The sequence below is a fragment of the Neoarius graeffei genome, chromosome 3 (genome assembly GCF_027579695.1).
Source record: "Neoarius graeffei isolate fNeoGra1 chromosome 3, fNeoGra1.pri, whole genome shotgun sequence".
Classification (NCBI taxonomy): Eukaryota; Metazoa; Chordata; class Actinopteri; order Siluriformes; family Ariidae; genus Neoarius; species Neoarius graeffei.
The window spans coordinates 105942318-105961366 of record NC_083571.1 but is presented as its reverse complement, the minus strand read 5'-3'; the positions used below and the strand labels follow the sequence as shown (position 1 = coordinate 105961366).

The 19049-nt window shown below is 40.3% G+C and overlaps 1 protein-coding gene across 2 annotated transcripts in view; it reads right to left on the bottom strand.

The window, feature by feature from the left end:
- Positions 1-19049, bottom strand: part of mboat2b (membrane bound O-acyltransferase domain containing 2b) — a 145556-nt gene that overhangs the window by 54612 nt on the left and 71895 nt on the right. The window contains exons 1-3 of one of the 2 annotated variants that reach the window (XM_060917852.1): positions 16157-16242; positions 6678-6823; positions 1854-1931 (exon numbers count right to left, since the gene is read on the bottom strand). In XM_060917852.1, coding sequence (XP_060773835.1) covers positions 1854-1931; positions 6678-6715 — 116 coding nt within the window. In that variant the 5' untranslated portion in view covers positions 6716-6823; positions 16157-16242. Of the gene's footprint in view, positions 1-1853; positions 1932-6677; positions 6824-16156; positions 16243-19049 lie in introns of those variants that run through there. The other variant, XM_060917851.1, reaches the window with a different exon arrangement.

Genomic DNA, 19049 nt, shown 5'->3' with positions numbered 1-19049 from the left:
GTTATAAATCTGCGATTTTGGTTTTTAAAATGAAAGCTGAAAGTTAGGTAGAGAATATGTTTCTTACAGAATATGTTACGATGGTAGCTGGTCTTGTATGAATTTCTGAGCTATAAAATGAGTTGTGGTCTATTTGTTACCGTAGCGTGTTGTTTGTGTGCGGGGAAGGACGCGCATTAACAATTTGCATGTGTAGAATGGAATTTTCCAATCCAACAGTTAGAAGTTGATCGTGCTTCCATTTGCGGTCTTTCTGTTACGCGGGTGATCTGTTCGGACGTTATCACTGAAAAGGTGAGTTTTGACAGTTTTATTTTGTTTTAGTTTTGCAGTATAAGCCAATAGAATGTTTCTTTTTCATCTTACTTTCATATTTCATAGTGTTTGCGTATTTTTGGCCAATATTTTGCAACCATGGTCAATTTAGATCGAACTTTTGATAGAATCTACGGCCAGTCATTTTGCCCCGCCCCCGCCTCGCGCTCCGTCCGGTGCGGTAGTGATGTCCCGTTGCTCGCGCGTCGCAGCAGAGACCCGCGCGACCTTCAGCCGGTACAGTCGCTGTTCTTTTACCACCGCCGTTATTCTCATCTTTCCGGTGTGTTCTTGATTTTCCCGTTGTGTCCTATTTCGCCATATCAAATACCCAAAATGTATCATATTATTCATATTTAAGTGAATAATCAATTCAGTCATCATAACTTGGCATTTTTAACCCAAGCAATCAAAAAGAGGAAATTTATTCAACATTTTCACTCATCTGTGAAGGAGGGGCTTTAATTCTTCATGACGTAATTATTTTATATGTAAATCAAATTTACAAAAGCGTTTGAATTGCAATCAAAAAAATGTTCCACAGTGGAGGCCAGATAAAGCAAGATGCTATCTTTATTCTTATTAAACATGACAAAAGAAACATTGAGTGTTAGGTAAATGCAAAAAAAAAAAAGTAAAATTAGAAAATTTATTTTTTAACCATAACGTCCCAAATGAGAGACCGGTTTCTGAGATGGACCCATATATATATATATATATATATATATATATATATATATATATATATATATGTGTGTGTGTGTGTGTATCATTATTTAGATCTACCAGTGGTAAAATCTTCCTTTTTTTTTTTTTTTAATAAAGTTCTTTCTTTGACTGACTTCAGGTCAAATTAATAAAGAAGGACAGGAAACCATAGGAGGTTTTTTTTCTTCTTTTGTTTTTTTTTCAGTCTCTGTGTCCGAAATCGCTCACTCATTCACTACTCCCTACATAGGGAATTACTATATAGAGGACTATATAGTGAGCTCGTTGGTAAAATGAAAAAACGCTTTCAGACACTACTCCATTGCGCTGATATTTACATCATTATTGTCGCACAATTAAAACGTGCCAGATCAGTCGGCTGGTGGGTTTTCAAAATAATAAATACATGCATGTATTTTTGTGATAAACGCATATTATACTGAGCGTATTTCCCACATTAATCAATACAAAGTAGCTGCATCTTTTACTTCTGTTTAAATCAAGGCTGAATACTTTCTTCTTTGCCGCTGCCTTTTATTAAAAGTAATTTGAGGCTTTTAATTTGATTTCTTTCAGCGCGACCGCAATGCATGATGGGATATATTGCTTTGGTTAGTGACCATCGGTTGTACACTACTTTTCGTGATGCATTGTGGGATACTTTGAGCGCACTAGATAGGGTGTAAATAATCCTCACTAAGGTTTCGGACAGCACTACAAAATGGCGTCCCCACTATATAGTGCCCTATATAGTGAGTAGGGAGCGATTTCAGACACAAGGAGTGTCTCAGCTGTGATTCTGCAAGGTGCAGATAAACTCACTGACTCACTTGTGCATGTGTTCGACTCCTGCCAAGATCATGATGCCGTAGGTGATACCACTCTGCACCAGGAAATGGAGGGCATACCTGCCATAAAAAAGGGGGAAAAAAAAGCTACAGCAGATCACAAACAAGCAGATGTAAAAACAGAGATGCAAACAAACAGCTGCTGGTGGCTGGCACCTTAACAGCAGTCAGCTTCTCTCTCTCTCACACACACACACACACACACACACACACACACACGTGTGAAGTAGCCTCTTCTCACACTGAAAAGAGAAAAATCCAATCTTTAACTGAAACATTTTTGCAGAGAAAAACAAATCCCTCATCAAGAAAATTATTTTCAACAAAAACTCATGCTGCTATGTGCCAGAAGGTGGGTATGAGCTGCTTGTCTGGAAGTCTTCAACGATACCATTATATTATATTACATTAATGGCATTTAGCAGACGCTCTTATCCAGAGCGACGTACAACGTACCCAGAGCAGTCTGGGGAGCAATTGGGGGTTAGGTGCCTTACTCAAGAGCACTTCAGCCATTCCTGCTGGTCCAGGGAATCAAACTGGCAACCTTTTGGTCCCAAAGCTGCTTCTCTAACCATTACGCGATGTCTTCCCCGTGAAAGATAACATACATCTTTGTCTTTATTTTTGGAAGCAGCAACTTGACTCAGAATTTTGACAAATTTTCCTCAATATTATTTTGACTTATTTACTATATTGGCTAAAAAACTAGCATGCAAATTACCCACCTGTAAAGATAGTTAAAGGAGTACGCCACCCCCAGGTGAAATTGAGTCAGTCCCTGCAGTCCCTAGAGTTGGATGAGTGAGCCAAAGCGTTTTGTAGCCGACCCAGCCGTTGTCCTGATCTAGAAACGCCCCGGTTAGCTTTAGCTTAGCGTAGTCGCTGTAATCCGGCGTGTCCAGATAGCATTGTCGTTGCAAAAGTGAATCAAATAACTCAAGATTTTTTATAATTATTTCTCATGACCTGTACATTCACATCGAGTACTAGCCTGGCAAGCCAGACTAAATGTGAATATTTAGTCTGGCCTCGATCCGTAGACATTTCTGAAGGGTGTGGGAGGAACAAACTGCTGTCTTTCAAACTGTCTCTGTGCGTATAGGCCAACGCTCTGACCAATCAGCGCAACAGTGACTGTGACGTAGTCAGAGCGACAGAAAGCAGTGGGGGAGACCTTGAAATAAATAATTTTTCAAAATGCGTATTAATTAATAAACAGGTTCTAGATATTAAGAAGTTTGGAGATAATGACCACAAGTTTGGAGTCTGTACCACATACTTAACATACACTCTTAATTTTTTCAAGTGTTTTTCAAGGGTTTGCTTAAACTGTTTTTGAGAGTTTTTATTTAGTGGTGTTTGGTGAAATAATTTCCCTTAAATTTAAAATAACGGGAAAATAAGAAACAATCAAAAAGTAATGCTTCAAAGCTGTTTATTAATTCTTCGTACTGCACAAACTAGCCCCATCCTTTTGGGTACGAGCGGAGCCAGCTGGTAGATCAGACTTTTGCCATAGCCGGTCGGCAAAACAGCGAAAACGTCCTTCTTGAAAAGGAATGAGCGGAGAGCCTCTTCCTGCTCATGTTTCAACGAAAACTCCAAGTCTAATTCTTCTAAAACTGATTCCAAAGCGGAGTCAAACGTGTGCTGTTCACTAGCGGTAGCCATCTTTCCTGTTGCACTTTCTCCAGCGTCGCGCAGCTTTGTCGTCACTCCTGCAAAAGCCCGCCCAAAGAATCCAAACAAAAACCTTGCGTTGTGATTGGCGGGCACGATTTGATGCCCGGGGTGTTTTTGTTTATATGGTGCAAGGCTAGACCCACTCGCTAGGCAAAAATATTTTTGGCCGCTAGGTGGGTGGGTCTAGTTTACTAGGCTAATCGAGTACACATATCAATGCAAATTAACACGAAGGGATTTACTAGACCAATTTATATCTGGAACTATTTTCGGCCACAGCACAGGCAAAGCACCGCTGCAGGCGCAAAGACCAGTGTTACCAGGGAAACCAGGGTTTTCAGGTGCTGCGTGGTGTCTTTGCGCCTGCAGCGGTGCTTTGCCTGTGCTGTGGCCGAAAATAGTTCCATATATAAATTGGTCTAGTAAATTCCTTCGTGTTAATTTGCATTGATATGTGTACTCGATGTGAATCTACAGGTCATGAGAAATAATTATAAAAAATCTTGAGTTATTTGACTCACTTTTGCAACGACAACGCTAGCTGGACACGCCGGATTACAGCGACTACGCTAAGCTAAAGCTAACCGGGGCGTTTCTAGATCAGGACAATGGCTGGGTCGGCTACAAAACGCTTTGGCTCACTCATCCAACTCTAGGGACTGCAGGGACTGACTCAATTTCACCTGGGGGTGGCGTACTCCTTTAATACAGTTATTCTACTAATGAGTTCTGACCTATGCACTTGATAAGATTAAAAATGACTTCTTATTTTCACTACATGAATCGATCGACAGTGACTTGCAAAAGTATTCATCCCCCTTGGTGTTTGTCCTGTTTTGTCGCATTACAAGCTGGAATTAAAATGGATTTTTGGAGGGTTAGCACCATTTGATTTACACAACATGCCTACCACTTTAAAGGTGAAAATTGTTGTTTTATTGTGACACAAATAATAATTAAGATGAAAAAACAGGAATCTAGAGTGTGCATAGGTATTCACCCCCTTTCATACAAAACCCCTAAATAAGAGCTGGTCCAACCACTTCACTTCATAAGTCACATAATTAGTTGATTAAGATCCACCTTTGTGCAATCAAAGTGTCACATGAGCTGTCACATGATGTCTGTATAAATCAACCTGTTCTGGAAGGACCCTGACTCTGCAACACTATGAAGTAAGCAACATGAAAACCAAGGAGCCTCCAAACAGGTCAGAGACAAAGTTGTGGAGAAGTATAGATCAGGGTTGGGTTATAAAAAATATCCCAAACTTTGAATATCCCACGGAGCACCATTAAATCCGTTATAGCAAAATGGAAAGAATATGGCACCACTACAAACCTGACAAGAGAAGGCCACCCACCAAAACTCACAGACCAGGCAAGGAGAGCATTAATCAGAGATGCAACAAAGACACCAAAAATAACACTGAAGGAGCTGCAAAGATCCACAGCGGAGAATCTGTCCATAGGACCACTTTAAGCCGCACACTCCACAGAGTAGAGCTTTATAGAAGAGTGGCCAGAAAAAAGTAATTGCTTAATAAAACACATTTGGAGTTTGCCCAACAGCATGTGGCAGACTCCCCAAACACATGGAAGAAGATTCTCTGGTTAAATGAGACTAAAATTGAACTTTTTAGCCATCATGGGAAATGCCATGTGTGACGCAAACCCAACACCCTGAGAACACCATTCCTACAGTGAAGCATGGTGGTGGCAGCATCATGCTGTGGGGATATTTTCATCCGCAGGGACAGGGAAGCTGGTCAGGACTGAAGGAAAGATGGATGGCACTAAATACAGGGCAGTTCCGGAGGAAAACCTGTTTGAGTCGGCCAGAGGTTTGAGACTGGGACGAAGGTTCACGGTCTAGCAGGACAATGACCCTAAACATACTGCTAAAGCTACACTGGAGTGGTTTAAAGGGAAACCTTTAAATGTTTTGGAACGGCCCAGTCAAAGCCCAGACCTCAACCCAATTGAGAATCTGTAGCATAACTTGAAGATCACTGTACACCAACGCAACCCATCTAACTTGAAGGAGTTGGATCAGTTTTGCCTTGAGGAATGGGCAAAAATCCCAGTGGCTAGATGTGCTAAGCTAATAGAGACATACCCCAAGAGACTTGCAGCAAAAGGTGGCTCTACAAAGTATCGACTTTGGGGTGGTGAATACCTATGCACACTCCAGATTTCTGTTTTGTGGTAGGCATGTTGTGTAAATCAAATGGTGCTAACCCCCAAAAATCCATTTTACTTCCAGCTTGTAATGCGACGAAACAGGACAAAGACCAAGGGGGATGAATACTTTTGCAAGACACTGTATCTTTAGATGTTACATTTTCAGAATTTTGTTATAAAAAAAAAGTCAATTTTATGCATCTTTTTCTTTCTGGCAGAAAACACACTCAACCGCAGAAAGATATACACAAATATATCAAGACAACCATCGTGAAAACTGTGGGACAGTTTAATGAGTGCCTGTAAACATGTCACCAACAATTACAGTCTGCTACACGTCAGAGAATTCACTCATTACTTATTAACTATTGACTGATTTATGCTATTAAATCTAATTTGTTAACAAGACAAATTTCTTCACTGATGCGCCAACCGTGATACTGTCCTGCTCAATCATTATTGAACGCTACATGCACAGCGTTTCTTTTCTCTGTTAATAACACTTGGCTTTTGCAGGAGCGTTTCAAACCACAGCCATTTCACAGCCATCTGTAAAAGTGATCCACAGCTTTACACATTCATCTCGACGTGAAGAGGAGGGCAGAGATGACTCATGCTACGTGCCATTAAAACTAATGCACGTTTGTCTCGCTTTTTAAATATTTCATTCGAGAAAAGCAAATGGACGGATTCACAAATCACAAAACGCTAATCCAAGTAGGTCTAATTCACTCGTTCATCTTCAGTAATTGCTTTATGCAGGTCAAGGCTACAGTGGATCTGGAGCCTGTCCTAGGAACGCTGGGTCTGAGGCAGGAATACACATACTCTGGATGTGATGCCAGTCAGTTAGTCAGTTAGTCACAGGGCTGTTTTAATTATATTTTGTTGATCTTTATTGCTTTCACGGAGAACAGAAATCCCCACTGGGGCTCACCAGCCGAAGCAGAAGAGGGCAAAGTAGAAGCCAAGCATCGTGGCCACAACATGCCTCACAAACGGACTTGTCTTGCTGGGGTGAAGGTAGAGCCGGAAACAGAAGGCAGAGAGGAGCGCACACAGCTGACATGCCACGAAATTCACCTGAAACAGAGAAGGTTCCTATATATAATCACTTCACCAACATAAGACAGCATACTGCATTTCTACATACAGACTGAGCACAAATTTAACGTTCATTTCCCCCCTCACTGTCCACTATGCAAGGAAGAGCGTTTTTGTTTTACCTTGAAGCAAGAGATAAAAAATAGTTACCCTATGAGTACATGTGGCTACTGCTTATAAATAAATTTGCTTTCTGATCCCATGTCCATACAGTAAATATAGTATATACACACACACACACACACACACGTTATCAGTTAGGGCGGCACGGTGGTGTAGTGGTTAGCGCTGTCGCCTCACAGCAAGAAGGTCCAGGTTCGAGCCCCGTGGCCGGCGAGGGCCTTTCTGTGCGGAGTTTGCATGTTCTCCCCGTGTCCGCGTGGGTTTCCTCCGGGTGCTCCGGTTTCCCCTACAGTCCAAAGACATGCAGGTTAGGTTAACTGGCGACTTTAAATTGACCGTAGGTGTGAATGTGAGTGTGAATGGTTGTCTGTGTCTATGTGTCAGCCCTGTGATGACCTGGCGACTTGTCCAGGGTGTACCCCGCTTTTCGCCCGTAGTCAGCTGGGATAGGCTCCAGCTTGCCTGCGACCCTGTAGAACAGGATAAAGCGGCTAGAGATAATGAGAGGAGATGTTATCAGTTATACTCGCCTCATCTCTTGCAAGCATCACCAAGCTGTGAGCAGCATCATGGCTTGTAGTATTTTGTTGACTGTGTTTTGTTCAAATTACAGTGCTGTGAACTCGATCTATTTTCAAAATAGTAAGAAAGAAAGCACTTGTTCATGAATTGTCTTAGAAGCATTATTTAGCATTAATGAGCAAATTTTGTCTCACACGTATACTGTAAAGACACTAAAACAAAAAAATTTAAAAATAAATTGAAAGCGAATAGCGGAAGTTTGATAACGGCTTCTCAATATATCTGCCAAAAAGCTAAAAAAAAAAAAAAAAAAACTTACAAAACCTTTCATTTGACCTTTCAGAAGGACCAAACAAAAGCTGTGATAATCAAAAGGTAAATTTTCTTCAAATAAACACCACTTACTTGATATCGAATCAGTAGCCTTGGCGAACCACGAGGTGAATTTCGTTTATCTTTTAATCTGCCGATTATCTTCCGATATTACGGAGTTATAACGAGGTTTCTCCGATTTTGTTTCTGGTTCTGATTGGTATCAAGAAGTAGAACGGGTAATCGAACTTAATCAGGATAAGTGCTGATTGGTTATGAAGTTTTGCTATTGTTACGCTCATTCTTACATTCTTACAACACAATGACATAGTGGCTTCGCCACTCGTTCTTGTGTACTTTTGATAACGCGAGATCAACTGTTTGTATCACGAGATCACGATTCACCGTTCTGGTGATTGTAATGCGTATGCGCAGTGCGCTATTGTTGCACTCATTCTGACAGCACGATGACCGTGGCTACTGCCTCGCTTCACCTCTCTGAGGCTACATCCACACGACAATGGCAACGAGATGTTATTTAAAAATATATCGCGTCCAAATGGGCAACAATCAGTAAAATATCAGGTCCATATGGCAACGCAACGCTTGCTGAAAACGATGCAATACACATGCCACACCTCTAGGGGCGCTGTAAGACGGTCCCTTCGGAGACACCAGAACAATAGAAGAAGTAAGGACGCATGCGCATAAACTATTATGCGCGAGACTTCATATTAGCCACAAAGTCAGGAAAATCTGTTCGTAAAATTACATTATAATGACCAAATACAATGAAAAGTATTTTTCCAGTCTCACCTGTGAAAGGTAATCCCATGTGATCTCGTTTGGACGGCAAACCTGTTGGTACAGTTAAACGCAGCTAATCTTTATTCTCCGCTTTGACCTCTCCAAAATGGCGGCGAGGATGACATGATTCTACGCGGAAGGCGGCGTCTTTAATGGTCCGGAATAAATTGAATGATACATGTTGATGGATTAATTTGTTGTTTCTCACCTGTGAAAGGTAATCCCATGTGATCTCGTTTGGACAGCAAACCTGTTGGTACAGTTAAACGCAGCACATGAATCTTTATTCTCCGCTTTGGCCTCTCCAAAATGGCGACGAGGATGACGTATGATTCTACGCGGAAGGCGGCGTCTTTAATGGTCCGGAATAAATTGAATGCTACACGTTGATGGATTAATTTCTTCTACGCCCTTTTTGAGGAATGTATTGTAGGACTTAAACCCACATCTGAAGAGGTGAGATCGCTCCTTTTTTTTTCCCTATTTTTGCTGGCGGGATTGACTCTGCCCTAAGGGCAGAGTCTCTCTCTCTCTCTCTCTCTCTCTCTCTCACTTTGCACCATTACACAATAAATATTCACAGTGAAAATATTTTGTAAGCGCGTTTCATGAACCAAGTTATAGGATTTGTTGACAACTCGCCTCGAGTTCGTTACACTTCTACCCGGCGTGAAGCACTCACAGTCATGTGGTTGTGACGTCATCGTAAACAAATCCGTTCTACTCATCCAGACGACTTCACAACGGCAACGTTGCCAGATCTTTCCACTCTGGAACCCGTTCTCAAAAAGATTGCGTTTTGGGCACCCAAAACGCCGGTGCCGTGTGGACGCCAGGCCTAAACGATAAGCAATTGTATCGGAGTCACCTGAATCCGTTGCCGTGTGGACAGGGCCTGAGGCAGTAACCACAAAAATGTAGAGGTTTGAAAATCCAGTCCCAACTCCTTTGTGAACACATTGTTATTAACTGGGTTTCCCCATTAATTACTCTAAACTAATAATACAAATAACTACATGTTTAATTTTTTATTATGTAGATATAATCAAGCGACACGGTGGTGTAGTGGTTAGCGCTGTCGCCTCACAGCAAGAAGGTCCGGATTCGAGCCCCGTGGCCGGCGAGGGCCTTTCTGTGTGGAGTTTGCATGTTCTCCTCATGTCTGCATGGGTTTCCTCCGGGTGCTCCGGTTTCCCCCACAGTCCAAAGACATGCAGGTTAGGTTAACTGGTGACTCTAAATTGACCGTAGGTGTGAATGTGAGTGTGAATGGTTGTCTGTGTCTATGTGTCAGCCCTGTGATGACCTGGCGACTTGTCCAGGGTGTACCCCGCCTTTCGCCCGTAGTCAGCTGGGATAGGCTCCAGCTTGCCTGCGACCCTGTAGAACAGGATAAAGCGGCTAGAGATAATGAGATGAGATGAGATATAATCAATCATTCACAGTCCAGGATGGAAAACATATGTGGATCCTTGGATTTAGGGCGGCACGGTGGTGTAGTGGTTAGCGCTGTCGCCTCACAGCAAGAAGGTCCTGGGTTCGAGCCCCGGGGCCGGCGAGGGCCTTTCTGTGCGGAGTTTGCATGTTCTCCCCGTGTCCGCGTGGGTTTCCTCCGGGTGCTCCGGTTTCCCCCACAGTCCAAAGACATGCAGGTTAGGTTAACTGGTGACTCTAAATTGACCGTAGGTGTGAATGTGAGTGTGAATGGTTGTCTGTGTCTATGTGTCAGCCCTGTGATGACCTGGCGACTTGTCCAGGGTGTACCCCGCCTTTCGCCCGTAGTCAGCTGGGATAGGCTCCAGCTTGCCTGCGACCCTGTAGAAGGATAAAGCGGCTAGAGATAATGTGATGTGTGATGTGATGTGATCCTTGGATTTAATAACTGGTACAAATTCCTTTAGCAACGACAACCTGATGCTGATCAGTGAGGCAAAATTTTAAGCTATTCCTAGCTACAGAACTGCTTTCTCTCATCAATACTTTTGTGATTTCCTGTGTGAAAATTCCTCATTTCAATTCAGTTAAGATCTGGACTCTGACTTAGCCACTCTTATTTTTCAGTGAAGGCCTTGCTTATTTCAGCTGTAAAAGAGTCTAGGTGCTAAACTGGCCTGCTTGTAGTCCAGACCTGTCTCCTATTGAAAAACTGGATGTATTACAAAGTGCAAAATACAAAAAGGAAACCCTGAACTGAAAATTGTACATGAGGCAAGATTGAGGCAGCATTTCACTTTCAATACTACAGAAATTGGTCTCCTCTGTTCCCAAATATTTACAGTGTTATTCAAAGTAGAGGTGATGTAACACACAAAAAAAGTTGGAACATGTCCCTGTTCCAGCTTTTTTTTTTTTTTAAACATGTTGATGGTACTAAATTCAAAATGAGCATACATATTTTTTTCAAAAAACAATGGGATTTCTCAGTTTCAACATTTGATATGTTGTCTCTGTACCATTTTCAATGAAATATAAGGTTTCTTTGATTTGCAAATCATCACATTCTGTTTTAATTTACGTTTTACACAGCGTCCCAATTTTTTTTGGAACTGGGGTTGAAATTACAACGTTGATCTTTTTGCTGATAATGTGCTTCATCAACCCTTCATTATCAGCTTTTATTGCAGTTCAAAGAAACTAAGTCTTAACTGGGCATGAAGCAAAGAACAGATTATGTAATATTGAGGCCCGTTGTTTTAAAAGCTGTTCATTCTGCAACAAAACAACCACCAACTCAACAGCTATGTGTTTGTTGTGGTATGGGATATTAGTCTCAGTGGAAGCAGGATTACATTTCCATATCCAACAGCACCATGTATGATAAGAGCAGCAGGATTCCTTTAACACTCCAGTACCCAGAATGCCCCCGTGGCCCAGATAAAGCACAGTGCCTTCGCCTCCTGTCCTGTTCTTAAAGCCTGGTCCTGCAGCATAGTGCTTGAGACTAGAGGATACTTTCTTTAACCCATAAAATGATGCTACAGTTTCTGCCTAACCTTCTATTACTTCCTAAAACACAACACCACTCCTTAATATAATGCATCAATGTGAGGCTCGAGTGAACAACTTTACAGGCAAACGCCAAAGTCTTAAAACAAACCGCAATATTTCACCAATTAAACGATGGTATAAACAAAGCCAAACGTTCGAAGTTCATTAAGTACAATAAAAAAAAAAACATGAAACGTGGGAAACTTTATATATTATTCAGGATTGTTTATGGATGGAGGAACAAAGTATAATTTTGTACTGAATCTAAATCAGATTTTTTATTGTACTACTAACAAATATTTAATTGCATGGTCAGATTTAATAAGGAAAAAAACAACAACCAAGAAATGGGAAAAAAATGCAACACAATGAAGCAAAATGATTTTAGTTATATAGATGTGTCACGTTCGTTATGTCTTCTTATTAAATCAAGTCATTAGTTTTCTTTTGTTACAGACATGTAAGAGTTTTTTCCTTTACCTGACATGTTTCGACGGTGTAACTTCCGTCTTCATCAGAGGGTCACCCGGATGTTGGTGTGTGACGTGCTTTTGTAATCAGCTGATGTTACGGAGGTGTGACCTCCCTGTCAACATTGACAGGTCGGTCACACCTCCCGCTGTCAGTGTTGCCCCCTCAGGACGGCGCTCCAGGTGTGGGAGAGCATGTACGCCCCCTCATCCCTGTTTATTGTTCTTGGGCTACGCTTTCTGATTTCTATTGACTCCTTAATCCAACGGTGGTATCTGTTGTTCTCTTGTTGTATGATTTGAGCATTGTCCCAGTCCATTATATGATTTTCCCTTCTGCAGTGGACATCAAAATAACAAAATATCAAAATAACAGACATCAAAATAACAATCTACAGAAAACCGACACATACTGAACAATATCTGCTCTGGACGTCCGAACACCCTCATCGCACACAAACTGTCAGTTGTCAGAACACTCTACGAACGTGCAGCAATCATAACCGATCCCACAGAACGCGCAACAGAAGAACAACACATACGGCAAGCTTTGATCACATGTCAATATCCACCATGGGCCATACACAAAGGCGCACAACAAGTGAAAATAAAAGAAAAGACACAGACGAAAAAAGGAAGAAAACAGGCAACCCAAAAACAAGAAAGCAAAGCAGTAGTGACTCTACCGTATGTCAGAGGAGTTACAGAACGAATCCAAAGAGCCGTGAAAAAACACAACATACAAACACCCGTGAAACCACACACCAAACTACGACAGCTACTAGTTCACCCTAAGGACAAAATCGACCGACATGATAAATGCAATGTCGTATATGAAATACCATGCCAGTCATGCAATAAAACCTACATTGGGGAGACAGGAAGGAGTTTTAGCATACGATAAAAGGAACATAAAAAGGAATGTGAAAAAGAAACAGAACAGAGACAAACAAGAGCAAAAAAAGATAAAGCCACGCAAGAGAACCTCAAATCAGCAATAACAGACCACTGCAGAAGGGAAAATCATATAATGGACTGGGACAATGCTCAAATCATACAACAAGAGAACAACAGATACCACCGTTGGATTAAGGAGTCAATAGAAATCAGAAAGCGTAGCCCAAGAACAATAAACAGGGATGAGGGGGCGTACATGCTCTCCCACACCTGGAGCGCCGTCCTGAGGGGGCAACACTGACAGCGGGAGGTGTGACCGACCTGTCAATGTTGACGGGGAGGTCGCACCTCCGTAACATCAGCTGATTACAAAAGCACGTCACACACCAACATCCGGGTGACCCTCTGATGAAGACGGAAGTTACACCGTCGAAACATGTCAAAAGCTTTTGCCTAAGAAAACCCAAAACATTTGAAAACCTAAATATGTTGTGGTCAATAGGAGCAGGAAGACTGACTTTATCCACCTAGTTTAAAAAAAAATCAAAACAAGTGTCGCCAGGCAAAGCAAACCTCGCCTGGCAGCACTTATTTTATACCTACATGTTGATAATGGTAATATTTCTCAAATCATCAGCTGTCAGGTTATAGTACTATGAAAATCCATGACCTTGAGTTTGACATTTCAAAAACTCATTGAAGGTCAAAGATCATGGTGCCAAATGAAAGCCCATATGGCACTTCCTATAAGTTGATAATGGTAAATATCTGTCTACCATCAACCGTTTTCAAGTGATAGCCCTCTGAAAATCCGTGACCTTGAATTTGACCTTTCAAGGTCACTCAAGGTCAAAGACCATGGTGCCAAATGAAAGGCCATATAGGAGTTCCTACATGCTCATAGGAGTAAACATTTGTCTATTGGCAACCATTTTTGAGTTATAATGGAAAATATGTTATTTTGACCGAAAAATTGACCTTTCCGGTGACCTTGACCTTTACCTTGACCTGATTATCCCCAAAATTTAAATCAGGTAATCTACGGACCATTGCCCACCTACCCTGAAAATTTGAAGTCAATCGGTGCAACCGTCTAGACGCTAGATTGTTAGCAGACAAAGACACACACACACAAACAAACAAAAGTCATGGTGCCAAATGAAAGCCCATATATGACTTCCTATATGTTGATAATGATAAACATCTCTCTATCTCCAACTGTTTGAGTTATAGTGGTGCTTGAAAGTTTGTGAACCCTGTAGAATTTTCTATATTTCTACATAAATATGATCTAAAACATCATTAGGTTTTCACACAAATCCTGAAAGTAGATAAAGAGAACCCAGTTAAAGAAATGAGACAAAACATATACTTGGTCATTTATTTATTGAGGAAAATGATCCAATATTACATATCTGTGAGTGGCAAAAGTATGTGAACCTCTAGGATTAGCAGTTAATTTGAAGGTGAAATTAGAATCAGGTGTTTTCAATCAATGGGATGACAATCAGGTGTGAGTGGGCACCCTGTTTTATTTAAAGAACAGGGATCTATCAAAGTCTGATCTTCACAACACATGTTTGTGGAAGTGTATCATGGCACAAACAAAGGAGATTTCTGAGGACCTAAAAAAAAAAAAAACGTTGATGCTCATCAGGCTGGAAAAGGTTACAAAACCATCTCTAAAGAGTTTGGACTCCACCAATCCACAGTCAGACAGATTGTGTACAAATGGAGGAAATTCAAGACCATTGTTACCCTCCCCAGTAGTGCTCGACCAACAAAGATCACTCCAAGAGCAAGGCGTGTAATAGTCGGCGAGGTCACAAAGGACCCCAGGATAGCTTCTAAGCAACTGAAGGCCTCTCTCATGTTGGCTAATGTTAATGTTCATGAGTCCACCATCAGGAGAATACTGAACAGCAATGGTGTGCATGGCAGGGTTGCAAGGAGAAAGCCACTGCTCTCCAAAAAGAACATTGCTGCTCGTCTGCAGTTTGCTAAAAATCACGTGGACAAGCCAGAAGGCTATTGGAAAAATGTTTGGTGGCCAGATGAGACCAAAATAGAACTTTTTAGTTCAAATGAGAAGCATTATGGTTGGAGAAAGGAAAACACTGCATTCCAGCATAAGAACTTTATCCCATCTGTGAAACATGGTGGTGGTAGTATCATGGTTTGGGCCTGTTTGCCGCATCTGGGCCAGGACGGCTTGCCACCATTGATGGAACAATTAATTCTGAATTATACCAGTGAATTCGAAAGGAAAACATCAGGACATCTGTCCATGAACTGAATCTCAAGAGAAGGTGGGTCATGCAGCAAGACAACGACCCTAAGCACACAAGTCGTTCTACCAAAGAATGGTTAAAGAAGAATAAAGTGAATGTTTTGGAATGGCCAAGTCAAAGTCCTGATCTTAATCCAATGGAAATGTTGTGGAAGGACCTGAAGCGAGCAGTTCATGTGAGGAAACCCACCAACACCCCAGAGTTGAAGCTGTTCTGTACGGAGGAATGGGCTAAAATTCCTCCAAGCCGGTGTGCAGGACTGATCAACAGTTACCGGAAACGTTTAGTTGCAGTTATTGCTGCACAAGGGGGTCACACCAGATACTGAAAGCAAAGGTTCACATACTTTTGCCACTCACAGATATGTAATATTGGATCATTTTCCTCAATAAATAAATAAATAACCAAGTATAATATTTTTGTTTTATTTGTTTAACTGGGTTCTCTTTATCTACTTTTAGGACTTGTGTGAAAATCTGATGATGTTTTGGGTCATATTTATGCAGAAATATAGAAAATTCTAAAGGGTTCACAAACTTTCAAGCACCAATTTTAGCAGTGACCTCGACCCTCAACCGCTAATAAAACTATGAGAGATGCCCCATCATGTAGCATATCAGTGGAAGCAGAATTGAAAGATCAACGTTTTGGAATTGGTTTTAGGTCAATATGATGAACATGAAGGAAGATATCACGAAAAAAAACGATTTTGACCTTTTTGTTGACCTTGACTGGATGACCCTCAAAATGTTGGAGGTTCTATTTGAGACCAATGCCCAGCTATCCTGAAAGTTTCATGAAGGCCAGTCCAGCTGTTTTCCCATAATGTTGCTAACAAAAATAAATAAAAAAAAAAAAAACCAAAACAAACACAAACAAAGAAACCCCACCGAAAACAATACCTCGCCCCCTGGTGGACTCCGTTCCAAGCGAGGTAACAAATAAATATAAAATCATCCACGGATTCTTCCAACTTGTGAAAATATGCAAACAAAACGTGTTGCGTTTTTATAAACACATGCCTTAGAAGGAAGACCTCCACTACCTGTTCAGCTGCTTGTCTACAATCTGCTCTTGTAAGCTGCACTTCACAAACCCACAACAAAACCACCGCTTGTTCTGCGACACCCAATACATCTGTCACAGAGTCCAGCTGGACCCACAGACCAGGCCAAGGGGATTATGGGAGATTCTTGGCAGCATGATGTACAGCCCCCTATGTTGCCGAGCAAATAATAAAACGGGGGGATTTAGAGAGGTCTGACTGTTTTGTTTAAGAAGGTAAGATTTAGCCGTTTAAGTAGCATTTTAACCCCTCCGTCCACATTTATTGCAGTATAAGGATTGAACTCTATTTTTACACACTTGTTTTAATCTCAGCTGATAACGATATTAAAATGCTGACATTTTTTAGTTAAAGGTTTTTAGTTTGGTTGGATGGCCTTAAAGAAAGCTTCATCTGGGTCTGAAAACCAGAATCTAGAAAGCGGTTAAACAGAATTATTTAAATAATGTTTATTTAAATCGAAGTGAAAATTTGCATTAGAGCAAATAGGGCTGAAATTTGTGTGCAAGGGTTTTTAATTCAACTATATGAGGTGCAGAAAATTTTTGTACAAATTTTCAAATATTTCTGTGACACAATCCGTTTCAAATTCAGATTCAAATTTTTCAAACAAATCTTATTCATATCAGAGTCGAAACCAACAGGAATATATATATAGAAAAGTTAGATGTGTGATCACAATGCCTGTGGTTTAAGCTAATGTAGCGTGTGTGTGTGTGTGTGTGTGTATATATATATATATATGTGTGTGTATGTGTCGGATGTGGTGAGAGAGGACATGAAAGTGGCAGGTGTGGTAGAGAAGGATGTGGAAGACAGGGAGCAATGGAGACGAAAGATCCATTGTGGCAACCCCTAATCGGGAGCAGCCAAAAGAAAAGAAATATAGATACCGTATGAGTGATTCCATGCTTATGGGTACTTAAATGGGGACATGAACTTATTCACCTAAAACCATTTCTTTTTTTACCATCAGGTCACAAAACATGTAATCTTTAATGAATGATATGTTAAAAGATAACTTTAATTTTCTGAGATGTAATAAAAACATATTTATATGCCAAAGTCAAGCCTATGAGTTCCAAAATGATGTCTGTTACATTACTTCTGTTACGATTGTCCATCTCGCGTCTGTTACAAATTAATTACAATCTAGCTCTATACCATGTTAATCTTATTGAAAGAATGTGTATGTTTATTCTACTACACATGTTTATTAATTATATTTGCTAAAACATCACCTTCCTATGTTTCAAAAAGTAATTCTACATTGTTAAAATTGAGAATATATATGTCCACAACACTTCTGTTACATTCTGACTTTGGCATATAAATGTGTTTTTATTACATCTCAGAAAATTAAAGTTATCTTTTAACATATCATTCATTAAAGATTACATGTTTTGTGACCTGATGGTAAAAAAAGAAATGGTTTTAGGTGAATGAGTTCATGTCCCCATTTCAGTACCCATAAGCGTGGAATCACTCATATATATATATATATATATATATATATATATATATATATATATATATATATATATATTTTAGACACACACACACACACTAAAACACACCAATTTACACTGGAATACACTTTGGGCTGCTCGGCTGAAATAACAACAAATCATATCAATTATATGCATAATTATGATATGGGCATCTGTGTACGTATGGATGTGTATAGTTATAGGTATATGTATATGTATGTACTGTATATATGTATTGTATGTGTGTATATATGCATAACATAAGTATTTGTATATATATGATTTGATTTGGTAGATATTATACCATGTTGGTATGTCTTGGTATGTTGGTATGTTTTCTTTTTGTTTGTTGCTTTTGTTTTCTTTTGTATATATAGTTTATTATGGTGGAAAGTGACGTTTGATTAGTGGTGGTATAGAGGGTTAGGATTTGATAAGTTATTTACTTCTTCCTAATCCTTTCCGAACATTATTATGTGATTGCCTTGTGGCTACGCTATTCTGTTTATGACGATGTTTTGATGATTGCATTTTTTATTTTTATTTTTTTGTTTGTTTTTATATCTTCTTTACTGTTCAGAATAAATCAATCAATCAATCAATCAATCAAATTTGATTTTCTCTCTTTTTTCATTCTATTCCATTTTGAACACCAATTTGAAACCTCTCCCATCACACCACAGCTACCAACTGGGAACGGTCAATATGCTGCTTTCTCCCAGACATATGAAGCCAGCCAAACACATCTATTCAAACTGCTGTTCAGACTGCATGACAGATGAAATATCCATCTGCCCTCTTCCACATACACAAGCTCACAAATGCCCACAAAAGTTTAATGTTTAGTGTCTGACAGGGGAGAGTGTGTGTGCCATCCCTCCCACCCAGAGTGCATGACCAATTTTGCTCTCCGCTCTCCTGCCTTCTGATTGTGCTGCTGGTGGACGGCTGTGGCATTATGGGGATTTGAACAAGCAAACACTTTTTCCGTTACACCGCCTTTAAATCTGTACCCGCTTTTCAGATGTAATCTTTTGAAATTTTGAAGTACTGAATTTGAAATGCACTGTGTGAGCAAAATTTAATTTGAAATGTTCTATGCTTTTCATAAAATTCATTCAGTTCATGTAAAGGCAAACAAATGATTTGTAAACTTGGCATTCAGATTGTAGTGGCATATATTTCATTCCCTGCTGTGAAGTTTATTCATTTAAATCCGTGCTTTTGAATCAAAATGTT